Source organism: Saccopteryx leptura, chromosome 5 (genome assembly GCF_036850995.1).
Source record: "Saccopteryx leptura isolate mSacLep1 chromosome 5, mSacLep1_pri_phased_curated, whole genome shotgun sequence".
In the NCBI taxonomy this organism is placed as follows: Eukaryota; Metazoa; Chordata; class Mammalia; order Chiroptera; family Emballonuridae; genus Saccopteryx; species Saccopteryx leptura.
The window spans coordinates 16,618,702-16,643,637 of record NC_089507.1 but is presented as its reverse complement, the minus strand read 5'-3'; the positions used below and the strand labels follow the sequence as shown (position 1 = coordinate 16,643,637).

Sequence of the window (24,936 nt, the reverse complement as noted above, 5' to 3'; positions counted from 1 at the left end):
AGTGAATTGTTTAATAAACGCCTTTTGGTGCAGACCTCTTCCGAGGCGTGCTGTTTGCATCAGGACACAGGTACACAAGGCTCAGGGTGAGGAAGGGCTCACATCCACATCCCGCTAACAAATCTCTCATTGGCTCCTCTCATAACCCCGGGGAACTGTAACCACACCAGCTGTGACTGGGAATTCACGCTTAAAGCTCTGTCAACACTATAGTTATATCAACAGTGTCCTTGCATTCTAGTAGTGATTTTCCAACTTTTCCATCTCACAGCGCACATACACTAATTACTAAAATTCTGTAGCACACCAAAAAAATATATCAATTTTTTTTTGCCGATCTGACAAAAAAAATAGTAGATATCATTTTGATTCATTCACACTGGGCGGTTATTGTTCTGTTGGCTGTTGTCATTTTTTTTTTTTTTTCATTTGACAGTCTAAGGGAAAAGCAGTCAGTGCCCTGGACTAAAGAGTCAGGTAGTGCGTGTTTTAAAAATTCTTGCTGCACACCAGAGTGCCTGCACACAGGTTGAAAATGACTACATTGTATCTTCACATTGTGAAGATGGAGGCCCTGGACTTGGAATTGGAATTGTGCAGTGTACAAGTTGGGCAGTCATACACATCTGTCCCGTCTACAAGGTAGCTTTTATCCTGATGATAGACTGAATGTGTCGCCATAAGATTCATGTGTTGAGACCTAATCCCCAATGTGATGGACCTGGAGGTGGGGCCTTTGGGAGCTGATCAGGTTCTGGCTCTCACAGATGGGATTAGTGCTTTCATAAAAGAGACCCCAGTGAGTTCCCTTGGTCCCTCTGCCATCTGAAGAAACAGCCATCCATAAACCACGAAGCAGGCTCTCACCAGACACCATATCGGCTGGCTCCTTGATCTTGGGCTTCCCAGCCTCCAGAGCTATGTGAAATAAGTGTCTGTTGTTTGTGAGCTACCTAGTCTATGGTATTCTGTTAAAGCAGCCTGAATGGACTGAGACAATTCCCAATGAAGAGGAAAAAAAAAATGTCAGCTGGGGCCCAGGGAGGTTAGATAGCTGCCAAGGACACATGACTAGGATTAGCAGAAGCAGGATCAGAACACGGATAACACCTGGAGAGTAACAGCTGCTCCTGCCCCTGGGCTGCCTCTCACTGTCCGGGGAGAATGGATTCAGGCAAGTGAGAACAGGATGAGAGAGAGAACGTTGAGGGCTGTGAGGGGTGAAGCCTGAGGAGAGATCGAGGAAGGAGCAAGTCATGCCAGGCGGGGGGCCTTGAGGAGGACCAGAGTTTGTACAGGGCCTGGGCAGAGGTGTGGGGCTCAGCGGGCATGGTGGGGGATGGGCACCCAAGAGCCACTCGGCCACATCATGTCACAGACAAGTGCCCCAGCCGCATCCCAGCTGCAGCTGCGTCTCATCCGTGAGCCGGCGACTCACGCCCATAACTCATTCGTAAACGTTTATTTCCATCTATGTCACCAAATGAATGCGTCCACGGATGGCAGAGCCGTGTGCCTCGGTAGGGCACTGATCCGCTTCCAGGGCTGGCAACGGGAGGCTGGCCGTGGAGTTCTGACGCCATGTTTGAGGGAATTAAATGCCCTGAGCAGTTGCTTCCTAGCCGTGTCCAAGAGGGGACATCAGCCCCATCGCCTGCAGTCTGAAGATAAGGCTGGCCCCGCGGTCTGTGCAGGGAAACTCACGTGGGGGGGTGACAGTGACCATCATCCTAACAATAATCGTAACAGCAGCTAACATTTACTGAGCGCTTTTTATGTCCCAGAGGCTGCGCTAAGTGCCATAGAGAAATCCCATCTTCTGTCACCTAGGGTTAGGTTCTGAGGTGAGCAGGTATGAGGCAGAAACTTGTGTGAAGTCATAATTCCCCTTGATGCAGCCTTAAACTGTCTGTGGAGTTCAAGGCACATGGTCACGTGTCCCTCTGAACAGTGGTATTATGGGTAAATAGGAACAGCATGATTTTGCCCACCTTTCAGTCTGGGACATCAAAAGCAGGGGTGGGTAAAGTCAACCAATTTCTAGTCTCTCTTCTCTACCTCTCTCTTACCCCTGTTCCCCTCAACACCACCATCTTCTTGCCAAACACATATTTGAATGCCCTGAGTTAAATGAGCATTTAATGCAACTCCGCTCTCTCTCCCCTGACAGTAAAAAGCTATACTGTTACTGTCATATTTTTACATTGAAGGATACTAAGGCTCAGAGACATTAAGGCACATGCTTGAGGTTACACAGCTCACAGATTGTGGAGCCAGAACGTGAAACCAGAGGCAGAGGGACCCGGAGCTTAGGAGCCGTCACCTGGGAAGGCAGGAAAACTCTTCGCGGGCGCTTGCCGTTCCTGTGTGGGGCCTCCTAGGGCCCCTTCAGCTGACAGCACTTGAGTGTCAGACCCAACTAATGATCCAGCTATCACCAGCTTGGGCCTCACTTTTAAATTTAAGTGTTTCAACCAGTCTAACCCTGAGATTTAATAGCTGATATTGTATGCACATTAAACACCAAATGATTGTTAACGTATTTATTGAAGCTTAACAGGCATCCAGTATATAAAAGATGACTCTCTTATATGGCTGTCAGACCTCAATAAACATGTTTAATAATTAATTGGCGTTAAGCAAACATAATTGTGTGATTCTAAATTAAGTGCTCAGTGAAGCGTATTGTGAATGGAAACCCACAGTGGTGTTTCATTACTTAAAGTTCAGGCTGTCAGTCTGGCTTTTCATAGATCAAGAAAAGAGCCTCACTTTCAAAGTCATGTCACAGGCCTCCTGTTGCCTCAGACCAAAAATGGCAGAAGCTTACCTGTTTCTAGACACTTTGACTTGAGAAATAGAATTGTATTGGTTAGCTGTTTGTCTTTCTGTATACCTGCTTGGGGTTCTGCAAGTCTTGAGCCAAGAAATTGTATAACATGAAAGAATTATCATACATCAGCTTTCAGTTTAATTAACCAGTGCTGCTGTAAACTCCACCCCCACACTCACCATGCCTAATACAGTTGATTCTTTATTATTTACTGTCATTATATTCTCTAAAGTTGCTACAGATACTAAAATATCAAATACTGAACTACTGCTCCTAGAGGAAGTAGAGAATTAGTTTTGTCGACCCTGAGAAAGAAGATACCTACCAAGAAGTTCTCCGTTGCCTGACCAGGCAGTGGCGCAGTGGATAGAGCATCAGACTGGGATGCAGAGGACCCAGGTTTGAGACCCCGAGGTTGCCAGCTTGAGCGCGAGCTCATCTGGTTTGAGCAAAGCTCACCAGCTTGGACCCAAGGTTGCTGGCTTGAGCAAGGGGTTACTTGGTCTGCTGAAGGCCCACGGTCAAGGCACATATGAGAAAGCAATCAATGAACAACTAAGGTGTCACAATGAAAAACTGATGATTGATGCTTCTCATCTCTCCATTCCTGTCTGTCTGTCCCTATCTATCCCTCTCTCTGACTCTCTCTCTGTCTCTGAAAAAAAACAAAAAGTAATAACTACTGTTATTTTGGCCTGACCTGTGGTGGCGCAGTGGATAAAGCGAAGACCTGGAAATGCTGAGGTCGCTGGTTCGAAACCCTGGGCTTGCCTGGTCAAGGCACATATAGGAGTTGATGCTTCCAGCTCCTCCTCTGTCTCTCTGTCTCTCTCCTATCTAAAATGAAAAAAAAAAAGGTCTCCTGTGGCTAACTGGGCTCACATTTAAGAGCAGGGCCAGCAGCTGTTTGTAAGCAGAGGCCTCTCACACAAGCCACACTTTAAGGAGAAGCCTGCACTGAGCTGCCTGCCTGCATTGTGTGTCTGCCATCTGAGCCAGCCTTTATAAAGGAGTTCCTAGAGACCTATTTCAACCAATAGGGCTGAGGCCTTCCTTGTCTATTTGGAGCTGCCCCACTGTATCCTCACTGGCATCTTTACTGACCAATCAGAGTGTGCTGTTCGAACCAATCAAACTGCAAAGATTTGGAGTCCTCATCTGCATGAAGACAGAGACCAATCAGGGTCCAGGGTCAGGGACTTCTATCTGTATAAGTCAGCTCCCCTCTGACTCAGAGAGCACCTTCTCACAGCCCTGCTATATCATAATTGAGCTGTTTGCACTAAATAAAACATTTTCTTCTTTACCATACCTGAAATTGGTGAAACTGGCATTGAATTTGGTGCCAACATCAGTTGACAGGTTCCTGTGAGCCTCTGGTCATATTTCTGATAATGGGTCAATACATAACTTTGTTTTATATGTGTTTTCTTTCTGTTTGAAGTCACATTATTTAGCCTGACCAGGTGGTGGTGCAGTGGATAGAGCATCAGACTGGGACACAGAGAAACCACATTTGAAACTCCAGGATTGCCCGCTTGAGCGCAGATTCACCAGCTTGAGCATGGGGTTGCTGGCTTGAGCATTGGATCATAGACATGACCCATGGTCACTGGTTTGAGCCCAAAGGTAGCTGGCTTGAGCAAGGGGTCACTGGCTCAGCTGGACTCCCCCCCCCCCCCAGTCAAGGCACATAAGAGAAAGCAATCAATGAACAATTATGGTGCCACAACAAAGACTTGATGCTTCTCATCTATCTCTCTTCCTTCTTGTCTGTCTGTCCCTATCTGTCCCTCTCTCTGTCCCTGTTGCAAAAATAAATAAATAAAATAAAGTCACATTATTTAATGAATATTGTTGATTCATTAACATTGAGCTCACAGCCAATATAGCACTGTAATTCACGCCTGAACGAAGCTTATCTAACATACGTATTTTCTCTGTAAGACACATCACAGCCTTCATGTGCTTAGGAACACTAGACAGCATTTCAGCATTATGCATGGAGGCCATTTTAAACAGCAAAACACCACACACACACAAAAGCACAAAAATGTGGCACCAAATAGACCATGGAAAAGACACTTGTGTAGAGAGCTGAGCAAGAGGCAGAGTGTTGCCTTGCTCAGCCTCCGCCGGGAGCCAGGCTGACGGACAGTGGCACAGTTTTTGCCAATCTGCACTTGTTCACCCATGTCCGTGCATGATTTGGAAGTGACACGGGTGTTGATTTTGAGGTTACAAATACATTTCTGAAATTTGAAAATACAGAATCCTTGAGTAATGTGGCTCGACTGTAATCAGAGGCCATAAAGCACAGCATCTGTATCCATCCGTCCTCTGCCAGGTCTTTGTGGAAGCCGTTCCACTGCCTGGACCATCGTCTGTCCAATCCCAGTGATGCTTTAGCACATAGTAGGTGCACAGCGAATATATATCCAAACCAATAATTGAGTAATTCTTAAATAAGGAGCCCAAGTCGATATCATTTGAAAATGCTCTTTTCTTTTCTTCAGTCATCATTTCTTTCCAAAACTTATTATTTCAATCTAGTTAATATTCTACCTTGCTTTTTAACTTTCTCTCTCTCACCTGCCCCTAAATCCTTCAGAGCCTGGAAAATAAAGCCATTTTTTCGACTGGCAACGAATCCCTCAAGATTCATTAGAAGGAACAGGGAGAAGAGTGTCTCACGCAGGCACTGCTGGCTGAGTCGGATCTGGGTGACAGGGAAGGACTGACCCCAGGATCTGATCCATATACGAAGCCTGTCCACACCCACCTACTGGGAAGGGGGGCATCAGGCTTGCAACCTCTATAGAAGCAGTACTGTAACTTTAAAAAAGTCATTCTAATGGCAACCTACTTTGAAACATCAGAGATGCTCTGAGACCACAGGACCTTCCTGGGGTCTCACATAGTTCCCAGCGTGGCGTGACCTGGACAATTTAGGGGCCCCTGGAAAAGCTGGGCCTGCATCCCAGGGAAGCTATGAATTCTTTGGGAGTCCTTGGGAAAACTGCATTTCTGAGGACTGGAATTCTATTCTTAGGGATTTAAAACCATATAAATAAACATATGTTATGAAAGTCATGCATGTTTATTTTAAAACTTAGAAAACTACATGTGGTGGCAGGATGTGGAGAAAAGGGAACCCTTGTGCACTCTTGGTGGGAATGCAGACTGGTGCTGCCCCTGTGGAAAGCAGTGTGCAGTTACCTCAAAAACTAAAAAATGGAACTGCCTTATGACCCGGTGATTCTACTTCTGGGTACATATCTAAAGAAGCCCAAAGTACCATCAGAAGAATATATGCACCCCTATGTCCATTGCAGCATTATTTACAATAGCCAAGCTATGGAAACAACCCAAGTACCCATCAATAGACAAGTGGTACATTTATACAATGGAATATTACCTGGCCCTAAAAAGGAACGAAATCTTACCATTTGCAACAGCATGGATGCATCTAGAAGGTTTTATGCTAAGTGAAATAAGTCAGGCAGAGAAAGACAAATACTATGATTTCACTTATATGTGGAATCTAAAGAACAAAATAAATGAACACAAAACAAACAGATTCTTAGATACAGAGAACAAATTGATGCTGCCAGAGAGGAGTCGGATTGGTGGGCTCAGTGAAAAAGGTGAAGGGGTTACTAAGTACAGACAGGTAGCTACAAAATAGTCACAGGGATGTAAAGTACAGCACAGGAAATACAGTCAATAATGCTGTAATAACTGTGTGGTGCCAGCTGGCTACTAGAAATATCAGGGGGAACACTTTGTAAAGTGTATGACTGTCTAACCAACTTGCTGTACACCTGAAACTAATACAAAATAATATTAAATGTAACCTATAATTGAAATTTTTGAAAAATTAAAATAGAAAAGAAAATAGCATAGCATACGGTCTCATCATCACCTAAGCATACACATTTTAGTATTTTGATATATTTGCTTATTTTTTTTCCTTTTGCTCATGGTTCTCAATATAATTTTAGTCATACTGCATATAAAAGTTAGCATTCTTTTTCCCTCCACTTAACATGGCATTCTTAACATATCTGTGGGATTATACAGTTCTCGTCACCCTCATGTAAAACGGCTACAAACAAGTCCATTGATTGATTGCATTGTAGTTTGCTAAGAATTCCACTATTGGTAGACACTGTTTCTAGTTTACTCTTTCTGTAAATAACAGTGCGATCTACTTTTTCTTCTTTCCTAAAGCTAATCCCTATCTGGGATTATTCTTAGCCCAGATTGTCAGAAGTTATTGGGTCATGAGGTCGGGACATTTTTAAGGCTCTTGATTATATACAGTGTGTCCGTAAAGTCACGGTGAACTTTTGACCGATCACAGGAAAGCAACAAAAGACGATAGAAATGTGAAGTCTGCACCAAATAAAAGGAAAACCCTCCCAGTTTCATACCTATTCAGTGCAGTTCGATGTGGGCTCACGCACAGGTTTTTTAGGGCTCCTTAGGTAGCTATCCCGTATAGCCTCTACAGACTCGTCACTGACTGATGGCCTACCAGAACGAGGTTTCTCCACCAAACTGCCGGTTTCCTTCAACTGCTTATCCCACCCAGTAATGTGATTCCTATGTGGTGGCACTTTGTTATAAACGCGCTGATATTCACATTGCACTTTGGTCACGGATTCCAATTTAGTGAGCCACAGAACACACTGAACTTTCCTCTGTACCTTCCACATCTCAACTGGCATGGCCGTGGGCTGCTCCACTGTATACACGGTGTTACGTCATCATCTGCGCATGCGCACATGCTGCCACATCATCCTACAGAAACTGGGAGGGTTTTCCTTTTATTTGGTGCAGATTTCACATTTCTATCGTCTTTTGTTGCTTTCCTGTGACCGGTCAAAAATGCACCATGACCTTACGGACACACTGTAGCATTAGGAGTGTGGAAGCATGCCCATCTCAGCATGTGTTATTATTGATTTCTCATTCTTGCTAAGTTTAGAGGAAACCCAGCGTTGGAGTCCTCACCATGGCCAGGCTACACAGGACATCTGCCTTCAAAGGCCCAGGCCTGTGTTCTTAGCCTGTGTCATGTATGCACACACACATGTATCTGTGCATGCATATACAAAATACAAGGTATTTTTTAAAACTTATGATATTGGCAAGAAATGTCTTTGTCTTGTTCTTTTTCCTGTCATTTCTTGAAAAATCTTTCAAAACTTTCTGCCAAGTATGCTTGGTTTTTTGTTTGTTTGTCTGTTTTTTTATCTATTCATTCTCTCTCTCTCTCTCTCTCTCTCTCTCTTTCTAACGGAACATGCAGCTCTTGAGGATGACGATTGCCAAACAGAGGCTGGGTGACGAAGAAATCGGTGTGCGGCACTTTGCAGCGCATGAGCGTGAAGACTTGGTTCAGCAACTGGAGAGGGCGAAGGAACAGGTTATTGCTAACATCTGTTAAGAGTGGGGGACAGGTCAGCACAGCTGGACACAAGACAGAGCTGCGTGCGTGGACTGTGTCCCTGTTGCCCAGAGGGTGTGGGGTGTCCGGGATGCGGTTCCGAGGAGGAAGGAGGATACAAGCGGAGCGCTTTCCCTTTCTCGGGTACTCCACCGGGTCCCCGAGCTGCCCCTCGTGTTTCTGCCTGTCTTCCAGCAGGTCTGCTCTGTTACTCTTGGTGCCATTGTTCTGGACACAAGAAACTCCCCGCCCACCCAGGATAGACAGGGAGAGAACAAAACCTGCCGAACTGGCCTTAATTTGCAAGTTTCCGCTCAAATGCTGAGCAGTGCTTTTTAGGCAAAATCTCAACGGGTACAGAGTCCTAGTTAGGCAACGGCTCCGAGAGCCCAGACTTTGCTTTCCTTCTCTTGCTAATTGGTTTTGAAGAGCAGAACAAGATTTCTGGGTCTAGAGTGGATTGAAAAAGCATGTGTTTGTCAGACACCAGCTGCAGTTTCCAATATTGGGATCTGCTCTCTCCGAGCCTCCAATTTTAGGGCACGCCGCCATTGGGAACGAGTTGGTTCTGTTTTCCCAAGCAGGTGCACCCCTCCCACCCTTGGATAGAGTGAGTGTCTGGCAGGATGTCGTCCCCATCCCATTAGCTTTGATCGTATTCCAGTGAGCGGCTCTTATGGTTCTACGGCATGAGGGTGGTACTAATAAACTCTCTAAAAGGCAGTCGGCCACGTAGAAGGATCCACCTAAGCCGGTGTCCGGAACATCTTGAGTGAAGGCACTTCCCTTGGTTTCAGATTGAGTCGCTGGAGCATGACCTGCAGGCCTCTGTGGATGAGCTTCAGGATGTAAAAGAAGAACGGTCTTCCTACCAGGACAAAGTGGACAGGCTCAACCAGGAGCTGAACCACATCCTGGGCGGCCACGAGAACCGCATCATTGACGTGGATGCCCTGTGTATGGAGAACAGGCAAGTGGCCAGGCCCGGGCCCACGATCGGGCAGAATGCTGGCTGTCCACCGGCTACTGGGAGCTATTTGCAGCCCTATTCATATTTGAGAAAATTGCCTTACAATGAAAGAAAAGTCGCAACCCCCAAAACAGTGATATTAATGTCACACCTTATTAGTAGTAAAAGTCAGAAGCATACCCCTTTCTCTCTCTCCCGAGTTGGGCAAGAGAGTGGGGACCCAGTGAAAGCTGCTTGTTATTGCTATCAAGGAGAGAGAAAAGAATAAGAAAATAAATTGAGAAATTCCCTTAGCTGTTTCTTTTCCCCGAGGCAAATTTCAGAGTGTGTATGTGTCTAACTTAATGTTCTGTCTGGTGTCGCCTCTTCCTGCCTCCCTTCCCAGTGGAATCATCTTAATGAGAATTATGTGAGAACTGTGTTGGTATCCCTTAGGGGAATCTCTGCAGAGGGCTCTTCTGAAGTAGGGTTTCTGTGATTTGGGCATATTTGACCTTGATCGCATCCACTTAAGCAGAGGTCACAGAGATACACTCTCTCCCCCTCCCTCTGCCCTCCCTTCAGCGGTGAGAAGACATTATATGTAAAAAGACGGCTCGAGCTTTTCTACTTTTCTCCCCTCTCCTATTTGAGTGTGTGTTTTTTCTTTTGTCCCCAAACACTTTCTAGTTGTATTTTTTTTCTTGCAGGTACCTTCAAGAGAGATTAAAGCAACTCCACGAGGAGGTCAACATCTTGAAATCTAACATCGCCAAGTACAAGGTAGCAGAACCATGACGGTGATGGTGATGGTGATGATTCACGGTTGTACATCCAAATGTCATCCTATTTTCCTTTTCCTTTATGTGCCAAAGATTTTTTCTAGTGTCTGCCTGCCCTCCCAGAGAGAGACCCATCAGAGCTATAGGTGAGGTAGTCGATGAGAATTAAACCTGAAACAATAAACACAATGAAACAATTTTGGGGAGAGCTCTTCCTGTTGCTGTTATCAGTATGGGGTACACAGAGACCCCCACAATCTAGATGTGGCCCCTTTATAGCCTCGGTCCATACGACATTAGGCTCCTTGTTCTGTGTTTCTAGAAAATGTTCTGTCATCAGATGCTATTTGTCTCATAATCATCCATAAGAAAATGGTTTCCGAGCGATGAAGAAACAAAGATTAGGAAATCACAGTCTAGACCATAATGTTTGCCTTGCCCCAAAAGGACAGAGTATCTAAATTCTCCCCACTGTTATTTTGTCTCATTCCGGCACCATTAGTTTGATAATATCTATTTCTGCAGATGTTACTTGTAAGTGTTATAATTAGAAAAATCTCCTGGGTTTCTCTGCTTTGAAAATAGATGGATTTCTCTTCCTGAGAGTGAAGTTTTACAGCAGTCTAGATGCTTGGGAGAGCCTTCTCATTTTCCTAGCTTTTGACGTGGGCTTTTTTTTTCTCAGAAGTCCATGCTGTTCCCCCTTTCCGTTCTGTGGGGGCCACACTTTAGTTTATAGCAGTCTATATATACACATGCAGCCAAAGAAGAAGACGGCTTTTAAAGATGTATAATTAATACATAATTTTAAAATATGAGTGTATACATTCCTTTAAGAACATTTATTCAGTTCTTCTATGTGCCAAGCCTGGGCAGGTTAGTACATGTCAATTTTAATGGAAGAGTCTGTTCTAGGAATGGCATTTGGGTGACATGCGTGCACTTCTCTCTCTGGTGTCCACCGCAGGTGTCACTGATCGATTGTGGCTCTTCTACCAGTCCAATCAGAGAACCCTTCCCAATACCACTAACAACTCCTTGGCATTGGTCCATGAAAGTGGACCTGTTCTCCATCTCATGTCTGTTCAGAGGGGGTTTTCATAACCAGTGACTTCACACATCAGACTGCGTTCTTGCTTCAGACTTGGTGATTTCACAAAATATGCATTGAGTGCCTTTTACATTGAGAAGAGGGTAATTGCTGTCATTCTGCCAGGCACCAACTGTTTAAATAAAACTCTTTACAAGGTCCATAAAAATCCTAACCTCTGGCAGGGACTCAGAATTTTAACAGGAGGGCCAGCATTTGGGGCTGGCAAAGGGTTCTCGTGCGCTGAATTGAAAGGATGTGTCTAAGCATAGCTAGGTATTTTTCCGTTACTGGCTTTTCTGACAGAGGTTTTTATGTTTTCTCCCCATGCTGCTTTAGAATGCTCTCGAGAGGCGGAAAAACTCAAAAGGCCAGGGTAAATCCAGCAGCAGTGCGCTGACCGGAGTCCTCTCTGCAAAGCAAGGTAGGGCTCTTTCTCCGGGAGGGACCACTTAGGATCACAGGATGCTGGCGCTGTCAGTCCACATCGCCTTCCGCGGGCTGGGAACTGGGCTGACCCTTAGAAACTCCCGTCCACAGCCGAATTCTCTGGAGGGCTTGTTAGAACACAGATTACTGCCCCCCCGCCCCGCCCCGTACTGCTGATTTAGTAGGTCTGGGGTGGGCCCCGAGAACAGGCATTTCTTTAAGTTCCCAGGTGATGTTGATGCTGGTTTGGGGGCCCTGCTTTAAGGACCTCTGCCTTAGAGGTTGTCCTCATTAGCGGCCCCCATGGGTGCAGCTCCCCGCCCCACCCCACCCCCACCATGCCCTTATCTGATCACCAGTTTAGCATCTCAGTTTCAGCCCCGTCGAACTTCCCTTTCTCTTGGGTCTTTGATCAGAACAGAAGCCTCACGGCTGCTGAAACCATTTTCTCATGGAGCACGTGCCTTTTTCAAAGAAGCTTTTATTGATTGCAATTTTGTCCCTCCTCCTTGTCGATTCCGGTGAAAAATAATGATCTTCCAGGAACAGTCAGGGGAATAAATAGCAGAGAGCTAGCTTCTGACACTTCATATTTGGGGATTCAGTTTTAAGCGTGAGCCTCGGGTGGAACATGCCGGGCCGGCCCGGCCCCCTTGCGGGCTGTGGGCGGTGCCGACAGCCGGGATCAGATCAGACAGCCTTCTTCATCAGCGCGACAAGGGCGGCTGAAAAAAGGCTGAATCTCCAGCTCATCTAATAACCAAGGCACTTTTCCAAGCAACTTTAGTTTTTTATTCCACTAGAAAAGGACACCCTAGAGTTGGTTGTCGTTGTTTTTTTGTTTTTTAAAGAAAAGTACAATACTCTACAAAAATGTGAAGTAGCCCATCGAAGTTTAGCTTTTGGATGCCCTTGCCATCACAGCGTCGTTGAACGCTAAGACCCGGTTGTATCGCCGCCGTGGGGAATGCCAGCCACACTGCAACCCCATGGCGGAGCAGGAAATTCACACAACCTTCCTAGGTAGCCATTTGGCTGCAAGGAGATGCCTTCCACAGATCCCCTTTCAGCCAGCGAGAATTCACTGTAGATGTATGCAAACATTTCGCTTCAAGAAAGTTCTACATTAGTGATTTAGAAACAATCATTGGGAACAACCTATTTATTAATTATTATGTAGTGACACATGAACTGCTCGGCAGCGGTTACATTGTGTTTTAGGAGAGACTCATGATACGGCATCAGGCTAAGTGCAAAAAGCAGACCTTTTCCCCGTTTTTGGAGAAGGTATGAATTTGTCTATCTACATATAGGCATACGGGAAACTGCTCAAAATTATCTAATGATTTATACTGTTGTGTTTTTTTCTCTGTCTGGTGGGAGCGCAAGTGGTTGTCTTTTTTTTTTGTCATCTCTTGTTTTATCTACCCTTTCTAAAATGTACATATAGAAAATATATTTTGTAGTTTAAATAATCTCCTGACTTGTCTCGCTACCCACTGAAGGCCCCACATCCCGGAAGGTCCGCCACAAAGGAAGGAGCCCGGGAGTAGAGTCATTGTCGTGAGCCTGGCTGTGTGACCTCCAGCCAGTGTTTCCATCCATCTGCACTTGCTGTCCTGTCCATGAAATGAGGACAGATGTTATTTGCCAGGGGGACTTTTTGTTGTTTTGTTGTTATTCATTTTAAGTCTCAAACAAGTTAGCCAGTAGGAAAGTTTTTCTGAAAGTGTAAAAAAAAAAATACTGAACAAATGCAACAGATTATTATCCTTTTAAAAATTGCTGATAAAAGCCCGTGAGGACTTCCTCCTTTCTGTTTAACTGACACACTGAGTCTTATTTTGTTGTCCTTGTTGACCCTTGAAGTAGTTAGGGCTCCTCGATGCACCATGGTCGCATTTAGAAGCTGGGGCACCCGTCACTATCCAGGAAGGGCTGACGCTGGTCTGCATGCCAGTGTTTCCGATGGATTTAAGACTAAGCTGTACATTTCATATCCCACTTAGTTCAGGACCTGTTATCTGAGGATCACGGATGCAGTCTGCCAGCTACTCCACAGTCCATTTCTGACCTGAAATCTCTGGCGACGGCCCTGCTGGAGACAATCCATGAGAAAAACATGGTCATCCAGCACCAGAGGCAGACCAACAAGTAGGTGACCGGACTGTTGGGTGGGAATTGGGCAGGAGAGAGGTGGGTTGATGGCAACCGGTGGGACTATAGGCCTTATGGGAAGTGGGTGAGAACCCTTGAACCCGGAAGGAAACTCCTTAAACTAGAACTATGCTTCTGTGCGGCGATGGCACCTGGGCTCTTAGCTGAGGCCAAGCAAGCAGAGAACACTGGTCGCTGCTTATTGAATGCTTACCCTGAACTACTCACTGAGTAGTAATGCATATGAAATGAAAATTTGAATAGTACACTCGCCTGAAAAACTCAGACAACCTGTCCTCCAGGTCACCTTTAGGGGAGGCACCTCCCGAGTGGCATTTTTAACCTACAGCATGACTTTGAGGGGCGCTGACTGGTAGGAACAGCCAAGCATCCAATCAAGGGCAGCTGGGCCACAAGGGAGTCACAGGTCAAGGTCACTCTTCAGGATCAGCCAAAAAGACGGTGGTGGGAAGGAGCGATAATAAAGCAGAATGTCTTCCTTGGTTATTTTAAACATATTGGCCAGCTTGAGCAAACTCAGGCAAGTTAAAGTAGCCATTAGAGGTGACAGAAGCAAAACTGAAAGTGTTCAGAGGACGGTGAATAAACAATAAATGAAAGTAGCAGACCCTGCAAACGGGGCCGGCTCATGGGCCGGCGCCCCGTGCTCAGAAGGGCCCCGCACTTGGTCCAAGGCTCCTGTCTCCATGTTGAAATTCTTCATTATTTTTAGCGAGGGGGCTCAACATTCTCATTTTGCACTGGGCCCTGCCAGTTACGTAGCTGGTCCTGCTTGTAAGGCCTACACCCAAAACCAAAATGGCAGTGTGGAGGAAGTGAACAGGGGTGCAGAGGCTGGGCTTCCAGCGAGAAGGGGAGGGATCTCAGGAACTCGGGGCCCCAGAAGATGATTGAGAGTATTGTAAAAACAAAATAGAAAAAAGAGGAGATGGCAGTGAAGGGAAGATCGCACAGGAGATTAAGATGTATATAAAAGAAGGCAGGGAGCAGTGGAGGGAGTCTGGGCAATCTCCAAGGGATGACAAGGGTAATTTATTGACAGCAGAAGTTTCAGAAATTCTTTTTAAAAGAAATCTCAACCAAGGAGCGAAACAGCCAGAGGCTGAAATGCAGATGCTTTTAAGGGGCCGGAGAAAGAAAGGGAGTCTCCCCCCCCCAATAGGCACGAGGTCTCTTGTTTTTCGGGCAGAATCCCTGCGGAGTCCCACACTGCGGCTGATCCCAGCCCTCGGACAGGCTGACTTCCTAATGTATCCCTCACACGTCGACTGCCGCCGGTGCGCCGCCATGCGGGCCCAAGCTCCGTGCACCCTCGCCTCTTTTACAAAGACTGACATCTTCATTGTGCCAAGTTTATTTTTGCTTTAATGCACCCTTTTCATTTTTAATAATTTTGAACCATCTGGTGGTTCAAGTTTAAAAGGTTAAACAACAGTATACAAGCAGGTCCTTGAATCACATCGGTTCATTCAACGCTATTCCATTATCATGTTCGTGTGCTGTGTAGGAACTTAACTCTTGTTTGTAGTAAAATTAGTTTCACTGTATGTCATTTTGCTTAAAGTCAAAGAACCTACTGAGGACATTAAGTTAGGATGTATTGTACCTCCAAACTACTGCTGTCTCTTAGCCGCCCAAGTCCCCTTCCTGGAAGAAATCACCGTTCCTCATTTCTTATGGATCCCTCTGAAGCATGCACACATAAGCAAATGCATAATACATATATACAGACACACAAAAATACTCATGTGTATTTATATAAATATTAATATATTCTTTTTTTTTTTTTTACAAATAGCAGCTAGTATTATTTTTTTTTAAGTTTTTCACTGTTCTGCAATTTGCCTGTAACAGTAGGTCTTGCAGATTGCTTCATATCAGTCCATAAACCACCTAATGTGCCATTTTTTAATACTTGGAGGGTCTTAAGTTTTATATTTTTAATAAATGTTTTATTTGGGAGCCTGCAAAAAAACTAATTAAACAACAAATGGAGTGGGGGCTAAGAACGATATGTGAATTTTGTCCGCTTGCTGTTATGCCCCATGATTTAGCGTTTTGTAGCTAGAATACAGAGAATGCTTTGTTCTGGTGGAGCATCATAAGCACAAGTAAAGATCTTCCGTTCCGGAAGTGTGTTTTCCACTGCCTGACGGTTCCCCTACCCATCCCTTGAGAAGGCTCAGCGGGAGCCATCTTGAAGAATGGATGACTAAACCTGGGACTTTCCATTTTGAGAGAATGCTCATTTACTAAGCATTCTGCTTGAGGTACTTGTTGCCAAAGAGTTGATAGTTATCGGATTATTGCTAAAGAAGAGCTGAGGTTCACCTGTCTTATAAACAGATGGCAAAGCATTAATAGGAGAGGCAGGTGTTAAAGTACTGTGTCACTAAACACAGTTAATTTTCCAGTCCTTCCCAGCAAACCGTTGCTCTGCCGGTGGTGGAGGGGCGGTGGTGGTGCACTTATGGAGCTGTACTGGCCTTCCGCTACCCTTCCTGCGGTCCCTGAGACTGTCCGCTGCTCTTCCGCTTCCCTGGCCAATGGTGAATAGCTCGGAAGGTCAAGATCTTGGTAGCAGCGTGAACTGTCATGGATCAGAGTAGAGATTCAGAAGAAGGCCCCCTGGGTGGAGGTGGGGAGCAGGGTTAGTTCCAGGCCTGGAAAGAGCCACCTGCTTCTTCAGGCCCTGGCGCTCCCCAGGGACCCTCGCTCAGGGATTCCTGCTCCCTGTGTGTCCAGAAAGCAAGGACAGAGGCACAGTTTCTGAGTTCGTCTGTCTTTGCAGGTCCCATGATGTTGTTACCAGAAACTGCTACTGAGAATCCCTCTACAGGATTTTCCTAGACCACTAGGTGGACATATGCTGAAATCTCCCCTATCTTAAAACAAACTGTAGCTAAGTAAAAATGTTGTTTAAAATCTTCCCTATCCTACAGAAGAAACAATCCTCTCTCAAGCCTGTTTATGCTTCAAGCTACTGCCCTAGCTGTCTCCTTCCAGTCCCTGCTCAACCGCTCGGAAAGTCATCTCCGTTCACTGCCTCAACTTCTCATAGTCCGCTCCTGGCTCAGGCCTGTCATTTGGATTCTAGATTTTATCCCCTCGACCGAAGCGTCTCTCTCAAGGTCTGTGCACATCTTCTAAGTGGCCTCTTCTAAACTTTCATCTAGAAGTTCGGCCACTTCTAGAATAGGGCAATACTGTCTGTCCCACCTGGGAGTCTCTCCTCCCTGGGCTTCCAGGGCCCCACATTGCCCTGGCTCTCCTCCTCTGTCCCCAGGTGTCATCCCCAGGTGTCCTTCTCTGGCCTTATGCAGGAGGCAGTCTAGCCCCCTGTTATTCTGACTTGTCCCATGCTGTTGGTGAGCAGATCTACTCCAAACTCCATGCTCATCTCTGCGTGTAGATGAGCATCCTCTCTCCCTTCCGTCCGGAGGGATACCCTGTGGACACCTCACCCTCCTCATCTCCCTCCTGGTCGTTGCCCCATTCCTGTGGCTGCCCTCCGTCCCCACTGGCTGGTTCTGGCCCACCATCGTCGCTGACCTGGGCGATGACCTTCTAACTGTTCTTTCTGCTTCAACTCATGATTCTTCCAGTCCCTTCTCGACTCTGCATCAAGAATACTTTCCCTAAACTTCACTATGCTGCTTCTCTGCTTAACACCCTTCAGGGTCTCCCCATTTCCAGTGTATAAGTCTTGACATTGTCAATGTGGCAACAAGATCACTAACTCTGGGTCCCTGCCAGCCTCTGTGGAGCCGTCTTTGATTTACTCTTCGCTTCTGCTCCTCAGTTCTCCTGAAGGGCTCGTGCTTTTCCAAGCCTGGGTTTTGATCCTGACCCCTTCACTTGCCAGCTGTGTCACCCTGGGCGTGTTAGTTGACCTCCCTGGGTCTCAGTTCCCTCATCTACAAAATTAGGATGATAAGAGCTGCCTTGGTTGTAGCGAATGTAGGGATTAAGGCAGATAATAATTGCGCAGTGCTTAGTGTAATATCTGGTACAGAACAAGTGATTGATAAATATCAACTGTTACTAAAGCCTTCCACTGGCGCGGTACATGTGTGTGCACATCTGTGTGCCTGTCTCCCACCAGGCTTCAGTCCTCAAAAACAGAGGGTGGGGTCTGTTTCTCTTCATTATCCCCTGAAGCCTCAATAATTGTTCGTTGATTGGTCAAATTGAATTGAATGGACCCTGTTCCTACTTCCACCATCTCCATCTATAAATACAGGCAGCTATTAAGACTCAAATAGCCTTCTTGTGTGCTGGGCGACATCACACCACGGTCAGTGAACCACCTGCCATACTCTTTCAGTGTCAAGCCAATCAGGAGGGGCCTCTTTGTCATTTGAAGCATCTCGGGCTATATTTGGCAAGTCAGCTGTGGTTACATCCATATTTTGATATGAACAGTTTTTAACGAGAATTTGCTGCAGATATGAGAAAGCTCGTTTTACATTGCCATTACTGGGTTGAGAATAATGCACTTCAGAGGCAAACTGAGGCTTAGGCTTGTGACTCTTGAGGACTGAGAAGGGTTCCTGGTGGCCAGCTGGGTTCAAATTAAGGAGAAAAAGAAAAAAGGAACCTAGCAGCCATTTCTGCACAGGGCCTCCCAAGCAAAATGCACTTCGTTGAGAAGCCTCTAGGCTAACTTGCCTGTCTCCGCACTGAGCTACCTGCCTGCACTGTATCTGCCATCAGAGCCAGCCCTTATGAAAGAGTTCCTAGAGTCCTGTTTCAACCCATAGGACTGAGGCTTTCCCCATCCAAAGTGATCTGCAAAGAGCAGATCTGTGTGTCAATCAAGACAATCTTTGGACCAATCAAACCAAGCATTCGGTGTCCTCATTTGCAAGAGGACGGACCAATCAGGGGCCACGGGTGGGGGCTTCTGTCTATATAAGCCAGCTCCCCTCTGGATTGGCGAGTGCACTTTCCACAAAGACATAAGACTTGTTTCTCTGGCTAGTGGAGCAGAGAGGAGCAGAGCAGAGCAGAGCAGATCATTGTGGAGTGGAGCTGCCTAGCTCAAGAGGAGCCTGGACCCAGGGCACCCTCACAGCCATGCTGTTTTTACAAACATGCTGTATGACCTCTGAGCTGTTTGCACTAAGTTTCCTTCTTCACTGCACCTCAAATTGGGGATTCCTGTTGGAGTTTGAATTGGTGCTAATGACTATGGATGGGTTGACAGGTTCAAATTCAGACTCATCATTGCCCGAGTCCTTCATGAGGTTTTGGTCAATTTAACTAATTTCCATGCCTCTGTTTCCAACTGGGAGGAATAGAATGAGTGAGAGCAGAGGTTTGAGATGAACTCTGTGTCCTTGGGCAAGTTGCTTAGCCTCTCTGTTCCTTAGGGTCCACATGTGTAAGAGGGGGTAGAAATACATTGTGTGCTGCAGGAGCTTTGTCGGGTCTGATGAGATAATGCAAGTCAGACCCTGATTCACATCCAGGGCTCAGTAAAGAGTGGTTTTGCTGTTTGTGTCGATGGCAGTGTAATTGCTATTGTTATCGATACTGTTACTACCACCATAACTTCTGCCGGGTCCATGGTGCTGCCTGCAGCCCTGCCTCAGATGCCTGTAGCAGGCCAAAGAAGAAGAAAACAGTCCCTGACAAACTTAGGCATGGACTCCGGAAGTAGATTTTGGGGGACCCCAGCAAATTCACCTCACTCCATCGGTGGGAGACATGATTGTTATCTGGAAACATCAGAAAAAAAAACACAACCAAATGTCTCTTCACCACGCCCTGGGACGTGGCCCTGGCGGCATCTTTCAGTGTCCACAGAAGAGTTAAGCCTTATCTTTTGTTTCCCAGAGGCAGCCAAATACAGATGATCCGATCTCGTTAAGAAACAGGCGTCCACTTGAACACTGCTGTGATTGCATCTCAAACCCATCAGCTGGTGAAAAGGGAGCTTGGATCAGAAGGTCTGAGCAAAATATTGAAAGCGAGATTACAGAGAATACTGTTTATTGAAGGGTCAGAGTCATGAAAGCAGAATAGGCTTGACAATTGGAGTGAAAATTGAAAGTAATTGATAAAGACTATGCAGAATTTAAGACTTAAGGGAAAGAGGCAAAGAAAAGCTCTAAGTACCCAGATAAAGGAAACCACATAGAGTAATGCCAAAGTGTTTTTTGTGAACTCACAGGGCATATTAATTAAGACGCTGTAAGTCAATTCAGATAAAATAAGGATGAATTCGAAGCCATATACATATGGGGAGATGTATACATATTCATGCCTCTCTATGGATGTGGGTGTGTGCAGCTATCCCTGGAATATAAAGAGAGCCAGGAGAACAATTCTGGCGTTCTGATTTCTCCTGTTGAAAGGAATTGAAACTTGGCTATTAAGGATATATCTGCAGCAGGTTAGCACAGCAGTGCCAAGAAAATCCCTCAAATAATATAGACTGGTTTTTCAATTTCCAGGTCAATGGAAACTGATTGAAGTTTTAGATGACTATCAAATCATTTCCCAATTTATTTAATTTTGTGGAAAGGGGGGGAAATGTGTGCCCACAGTTATGTCTTTCTATGCATATAGTCAAAGTTTGACATCTAGGCAAACAGTATAGTCTTTTCAAATACACATTTCGGAGCTTACATACCAGTGAGTCAGAATGGCCACCTTGGAAAGCAATGCTATTATTCTAGTGGTTCTTCAGTTACTGGGAATTCTTTAGAAAGTCTTTTTTTCTTTTTATTGTCTCCATCAATAATTACAAGCCATGAAAAAAAGAAAAGAATTTATTTCACCAAGTACATTTTTTAACATCTAATTATGCTAGATATCAAGCAAGAATTGGACATCAGTCTAACATAGGTTAGGTCTACAAAGGCAGATACTATATATTATTTTATTGACTCGTTACCAAGTATGTTCACCTATGTTATTTGTTAGACTTCATTATTTCTGAAACTCAGATCTACCTTCAAAGAATCAAGGTGTGATACTACTAAGGCTATTCAACATTCATAGTCATTTTTAACAATGAGCAATTCCTAAACAAAAATTCTGTAAGGTATTTGGGCAATGGTGGAATAATTGTTTAACTTCTCAGAGGAATTACATTTTTGGGAGAAAAGTCGCTTCAATGGCAACATTTTAGTATTTTAAAAAATTATTCACTTTATTTGTATTTTCAATAGAGCATGTGTATGTATTAAGCATTTATCTTAAATATCAAAACATTTTCTATCAGTGCACTAGCTGGCTTCCCAAGTAGCCTGCTCACAGCCTTGGAAGCTAACGAGATGCCCATTAATCTGCCTGCTGCAATTTTCTCTTCTTCTTCAGAATACTAGGGAATCGAGTGGCTGAACTGGAGAAAAAATTAAGAACTCTGGAAGTTTCTGGTTTGTGGAGTCTTCCAGGTAAGCAGAACTTCATAAAACTTGTTTTCCTTTTATTGTAAAAAGGAAGAGCTCCCATAATTTGCAAAGGGGATTCTACGTTTTCAATGTCCTTTTATTTGACAGTCATCACTGAAAAAACTGCAAGTGTTTAAACTTAGAGACCGTCATTTTGGAGGGAAATCACAGAAGTACGATAAATATGCAGGTTCTCATCGACGTAACTATGAAGTTTTGCTAACTTGAATATTGAAATTGTCACTGTATGTGTCTGTATGTTTAAAGAAAACTTTGTGGATATAGTAAATTGTTTCATTTTTGTTACCTTTAGGTATCTTATAAAAACTTGTTCAATTTAATCATCAATCCTAAAAATAAAAGTAAGAAAAAACAATGCACTTAACAACCTCCTTCTCTTTCCCCCATCCCATTTTAAACATAGCTCGAAAATCAAATTTTCCTGTTTTGTTTTGTTTTTTGTTTTTTTGTATTTTTCTGAAGTGAGAAGCAGGGAGGCAGACAGACAGACTCCCACATGTGCCTGACTAGGATCTACCCAGCATGCCCACCAGGGGGCAATGCTCTGCCCATCTGGGCTGTTGCTCCATTGCAAGCAGAGCCATTCTAGCACCTGAGGTGGAGGCCATAGGGCCATCCTCAGCGCCATGGCCAACTTTGCTCCAATGGAGCCTTGGCTGCAGGAGAGGAAGAGAGAAAGGAGAGGGGGAAGAGTGGAGAAGCAGATGGGCACTTCTCCTATGTGCCCTGGCTGGGAATCAAATCTGGGACTTCCATATGCCAGGCCAACGCTCTACCGCTGAGCCAACCAGCCAGGGCCGGTTTTTTTGTTTTGTTTTGTTTTCACAGTTGTACATGGCATGAGGGAACTCTGACATTTTGCATTAATTAGTTTATTTGTTCTGTTTGTCTTGGTAAAATACCCCTTCCTGAGACCCTGGTCAGCTATTCTCCCTTTTTACAAGCTCCGGAAACCTATCAGTTTCTATCGCCTCCTCTTCCCCTAGAAGCAACGTTGCACATGTATTTTTAGTTAGTTAACCTTTCCACACAAACTAGTCTCCTCTGCCCTTGATTCATATTTGTTGCTTCCCTATAAACGTATGGGGACTGAAAATTGCCACAGGGATAGGGACAACAACATGTTTCTTAATGTAAGTGCGAATAGCTGCCTTAGGTTGCCTGGAAGTATGTTTCATATATTGGAATTTTTAGCAGTGATTCCTTGAACTTGATGTCAAAAGACCTAACAGAACTAATTAGTGGCGAGTGCCATCCTGGGGATTTGAATGATCCATTTTGCACAAGAACCTTTTGATGCAGTTAAAAACCTTATCTGCTTTGAAGGCCTTTCTTTTATTGCATTGAATTTCAGCACAGTCGGGCAAATTTATCATTTATTTGTGCAGTCAGATTGCTATTTTTGTGCATGTACTGGAGTTTGGATTTCCGCCCCCTTTCCAAATGACTTAGTGAAATTTCACAATGTTTTATTTCTGCAACAATGAATGCTGAGAATTTTCTATCTCTGCTGATGTTTGGTCTAGGTTCGAATGGCTATTATGCAATAACGATTGTTTCTTTCCTTCCTTTTGCTGCCTGAAGGCCTGAGCTACAATGTTTCAGTAGGATTCGGGAGTATGTTCTATTTGAAATATCTGTGTCTGTGGCTAATAGCAGTAGTGCATTAATGTCACCCCTGCATGTAAATAAACAGAAATGCATTCTCTATGTATCCTTGCTCTTCCCTGATTAGAACAGTCGATTGAAATAGAGAATTTAATTAGTACAGAACAAACATTAAATGGTAAAAAATTAGCTTTGAGGGACTCGGCTGAATGCATTTTATGCCGTGGCCATGTTTGTTCTAAACTCTGGAATCCACATAGATATAAAGTGGGAGGACAGGAATAAAAGAGGGACAATTTCCCAGTGGAATAGCACTGCCCTGATACAGTGACCAAGGGTGTTACAACGAAGCAACGAAGCATCGCCTTCTGATCATTCTCCCTGCCTGGTGAGAGTAGGGGGGAGGGTCCTATGTAAATCGGACCAGCCCCTTCTGTCTGCTCATTGTTTAGGGCTCCACTCAGGTACTGAATCGTGGAGCAAGAGGCAATATGTTCTTTTCCTCCTAGTCATATTCTTCTTTTTCCAATTTTTCCTCCTTCCTATTTCTTCTTCTCTTCTTCCTCTTCCCCTTTCCTTCCCCAAGTAGGAGCCAAATCACAGTGCTTCAGCCAACTGGAGAGAACCAAGTGTCAGTGGCTTCAGAGAATTGCTAGCTCTCTCTCTTATTTACCATCATCTTGAAAGCATCAGTTTCTCCTCCAGGAAGTTAGTCCATCATTGTGTTGATACCTTTCCCCAGCATCAATTTTGTGAATTTAATTCTGTGCCAGGCATTCTAGACATGCTTTCACCTGCGCTAAGAATCCACAGCCTCATTAGGGAAGTAAGATGAGTATACATTAAACAGTGAGAGGAAAGTGAAAAATGGTAAAGTGCTGAGTGATAAAGATGTTAGTGTGTGAGGTATCACTGAATGGAAAGACAGTTGACAGCAAAGCGTTCAAGGATGGCAAATACTCGGTATATATTACACAACACCCATTCCCATGACAGTGGCAGACATTGCTAATCAATCACATCGCTCTTCTTTGATGATCTCACATATGGCTCTCAGAACAGTCTTCCACTGTTGGCTTTCTAAGGAGCCACCTCCTGGTCAGAGTTGACATGTGAGAGAAAACATTTCCCCCTTTTATAATCTAGTCTGATCCCCTCCGTTTAGGTAAGGAAGTTATCTGAAGGAAGCCTTGGAAGTTAGATGACACCTGAGGCCACAGCAGCTGGTATCAGAACCCAGGTGTTCAGATCTTCGTTTCAGAGTGCCACCTGTCCTAGGGAACTGTACTTCGGTGAAGAGATGACAGGGTAGATCAGGTCAGCTGGGGAATGGTTCACAAACTGGATTGGAGAAGAGGAAGTCGGAAGCCAGAGCTGTCTCTTCTGAGACACTAAAGGACAGCGGTGAAGAAGCCCAACACTCGTTACTACGAGGCAGAGCGACTGCTGCACTTTGAGCATGCTATGATTTTTCTTTGACTCTCTTCTCCCTCCTGCCTCACTCTCTCAGCCAACAGATCTAGCTCTTGATGTTATTTGAGAGAGTTGGGGCAAACTTGTCATCTTGCTGGGAAGTAGCCAAGTTTGACAAATGTCACACAGCCTATGGAGAAATCACTTGGATAGTAAAGCATATCCGACACTGTCAACTGGTCCTTGAGAGGTGGGACAGGGATAGGGCTAGCAGGAGGAAGCCGGAGGGTGAGCCGTCCCGATTAACCACACCCCTCTGGGAGAGAAGCCCTTCCTCCTCCCCAGCTCCTACCTGTGAGCCTCCTTCTCTCAGCCTCTCACTGGCCTTGGCACGGAGAAGGGTGCTTGGGGCGCTCTGAAAGGAGCTGTCCACGGTATGCTCATGCTCTAAAAAGAGACACTGAAAGTCAGACCAACTCTGGCAAGAGCAGAGCCTGGCTCTTTGAGCTTCTCATTGTGATTCTCTCCTCCCCACTCTAAGCATTCCCCACTCTATGCATCCGCCTGAGGAGGAACATGTGCATTTTGAAAGTTCTTGAGACATTTCAGAGGAGGGATGCCGCATTCCAGGAGCCCGAACACCAGTTGAGTGGAAGGGTCTGTGTGACCTCCTACAGGAGTTGTGCTCTGATTCTAGTTTGTGGACCATACTCGCCCCACTCCTCATCCTCCAAGACGCACAGACCACAGTGAAGCTATGAAGCGGCAGACCATT

General features: G+C 45.1%; 1 protein-coding gene across 3 annotated transcripts in view; it reads left to right on the top strand.

Annotated features, from left to right (window-relative positions):
- Positions 1 to 24,936, top strand: part of CCDC149 (coiled-coil domain containing 149) — a 115,134-nt gene that overhangs the window by 75,047 nt on the left and 15,151 nt on the right. For 2 of the 3 annotated variants that reach the window (XM_066384836.1, XM_066384834.1), the window contains 7 exons: positions 8,151 to 8,267; positions 9,086 to 9,258; positions 9,948 to 10,020; positions 11,449 to 11,533; positions 13,548 to 13,692; positions 21,046 to 21,122; positions 22,725 to 22,757. In XM_066384836.1, the coding sequence (XP_066240933.1) occupies positions 8,151 to 8,267; positions 9,086 to 9,258; positions 9,948 to 10,020; positions 11,449 to 11,533; positions 13,548 to 13,692; positions 21,046 to 21,122; positions 22,725 to 22,757 (703 nt within the window). The remainder of the gene's footprint in view (positions 1 to 8,150; positions 8,268 to 9,085; positions 9,259 to 9,947; positions 10,021 to 11,448; positions 11,534 to 13,547; positions 13,693 to 21,045; positions 21,123 to 22,724; positions 22,758 to 24,936) is intronic. The other variant, XM_066384835.1, reaches the window with a different exon arrangement.